This window comes from Rattus rattus, chromosome 3 (genome assembly GCF_011064425.1).
Source record: "Rattus rattus isolate New Zealand chromosome 3, Rrattus_CSIRO_v1, whole genome shotgun sequence".
NCBI classification, from domain to species: domain Eukaryota; kingdom Metazoa; phylum Chordata; class Mammalia; order Rodentia; family Muridae; genus Rattus; species Rattus rattus.
In genome coordinates this window covers 169,719,637-169,721,562 of record NC_046156.1, presented here as the reverse complement: position 1 = coordinate 169,721,562, position 1,926 = coordinate 169,719,637, and the positions used below count along the sequence as shown (strand labels likewise).

Sequence of the window (1,926 nt, the reverse complement as noted above, 5' to 3'; positions counted from 1 at the left end):
TATCATTTTCTCCACCTCTGCTCTTCCAGCCCCCAAACTGTTCTCCCTCCAGTCTCTGTTTCCTTGAAAGACCTTCTTGAGCCTTGGCAGGTCTCAGTAGGCAGAGCTGCTAGGGAGAAGGTCGTAGCGACCTCCGCTGTAGACCACCACACCGGGTGGATAGTAGATCAGGTCAGGCTCTGCAGTAGCATTAAGTGGCGCCAGGGCCTGCAGCCCGTGATCTTCGGGTTCTGGCTTGGTGGTGGCGGTGAAGGGGCGCATGTTGGTGAGCGAAGGCGATGCTATGCGCCACAGCAGGTTCTTGAGCGCCTTGCGGAACTCGCGGCGCACTAAGCAGTAGAGGATGGGGTTGAGGCAGCTGTTGGAGTGTGCCAGGCACACGCTGACTGGGAACGCGTACACTTGGCACTGAAAGTACTCCTGACTGAAGGGCACTACGTTGAACTTGATGAGGATGCTCCAGGTGGTGAGCGCTTGGTTGGGCAGCCAACACAAGAAAAAGGAAAGGACTACGATGGTCACCGACTTGGTGACCTTGGAGCGTCTCTTAGCGCCGGCTGTACTCAGGCTCCCCCCAGGCGCTGTTGCTCCCGCTCCATCCGTTGTCCCCACTACGCGGCGGTCGGAGATGAAGCGCACGAGCAACAGGTAACACAAACTGATGATGCTCAGCGGCAGCAGGAAGCCCAGCAGCACCTTCTGCAGGTGGTACAAACCCAGCCAGAACTGCCGGTCCCAACCCAGGAGCTTGTCCGGAAAGTGCATGAGGCACAGCTCCTCGCCCAACACCCTGATGGTGGTAGAAAAAATGACATTGGGCAGCGAAGCTATCGCGGCAGAAGCCCAGATCAATCCACACAGCACCTTGGCTGAGAAACAGCAGCTCTCCCCCAAGCTCTGGCCGCAGCAGTCGCCACGGCCGTGCCCGCGGGTCCGATGGCTCTTGAGAGCTGAGGCCACCGAGTGGTAGCGCGCCACACTCATAGCAGTGAGAAAGAAGACGCTGGCATACATGTTCATGGATGTCACCATAGACACGATCTTACACATGGCCTTGCCAAAGGGCCACTTGAAATCTAATGCGTTCTCCACCGCCCAGAAGGGCAGAGTGAGCACAAACTGAAAGTCAGTCAGCGCCAGGTTAGTGACAAAGAGGTTAATGGAGGATTTGCGCCAGCCCTGTTTGCTCTTCATCAGGTAGAGAACCAGCAGGTTGCCAGCCAGTCCCAGGGCACAAACCACCCAGTAAACGGCGCTGATGAGGATCCGTACCCTGGCCTCTGTGTCCGCGCTCTCTGCCCCACCGCTGCCAGGGGGGTGCCCAGGCGCCGCACCGTCCGGCAACTCCAGCCCCAGCTCCCACCACAAGTCCTGAAGCTGCAGCGACGCATTGCCGCTCGTGTTGGCAACCTCCAGCAAGTCTGGGATGAGGCCGAAGAATCCGGAGAGCTCATCACCCGCAGCTGCCTTACTCATGGGGGCTGCGGTGGTTGCAGAAGCCACTTGCATGCTCAGGTGCGCCTTGGGCATGTTCTGCAAGCCCGAGAGTCAGCGCTTGCTCCGGGTGTGGTACCCAGGCTGGCGCGCAGAGCAGGTGCCCGAGCTTTCTAAGAAGGCTGAAGACCGCTCCTGGAAACTGGACACCGAGCCGCACCAACCGCCCCGGGCTCAGGGGTTGGCGGCACTCAGCATCAGTTTTGACGGATTTAGAGTAGAGGAAGGAAGTGGCTGGGGATCAAGGTTCCTCCTGGTGAGGACTGACTTTCCAGCTACCCACTATCAGACCGAGTCTTACCCCTCCGCTTCCCCGTTGTCACTTAGACGCAGTCCTCCGCTCAGAGACACAGTTCACCGGTCGCTTCTCTTCCCAGTGCCTTTGGTGGCTTCTGCGGTTGCCGGGAGGGAGGACTTTCCCTCCTTTTAGAG

The 1,926-nt window shown here is 59.0% G+C and overlaps 1 protein-coding gene across 1 annotated transcript; it reads right to left on the bottom strand.

The window, feature by feature from the left end:
- Positions 1–1,926, bottom strand: Rxfp3 (relaxin family peptide receptor 3). Its single transcript, XM_032896825.1, has one exon. The coding sequence runs from the start codon at positions 1,528–1,530 to the stop codon at positions 94–96; it is 1,437 nt and encodes a 478-aa protein (XP_032752716.1). The 5' UTR covers positions 1,531–1,926; the 3' UTR covers positions 1–93.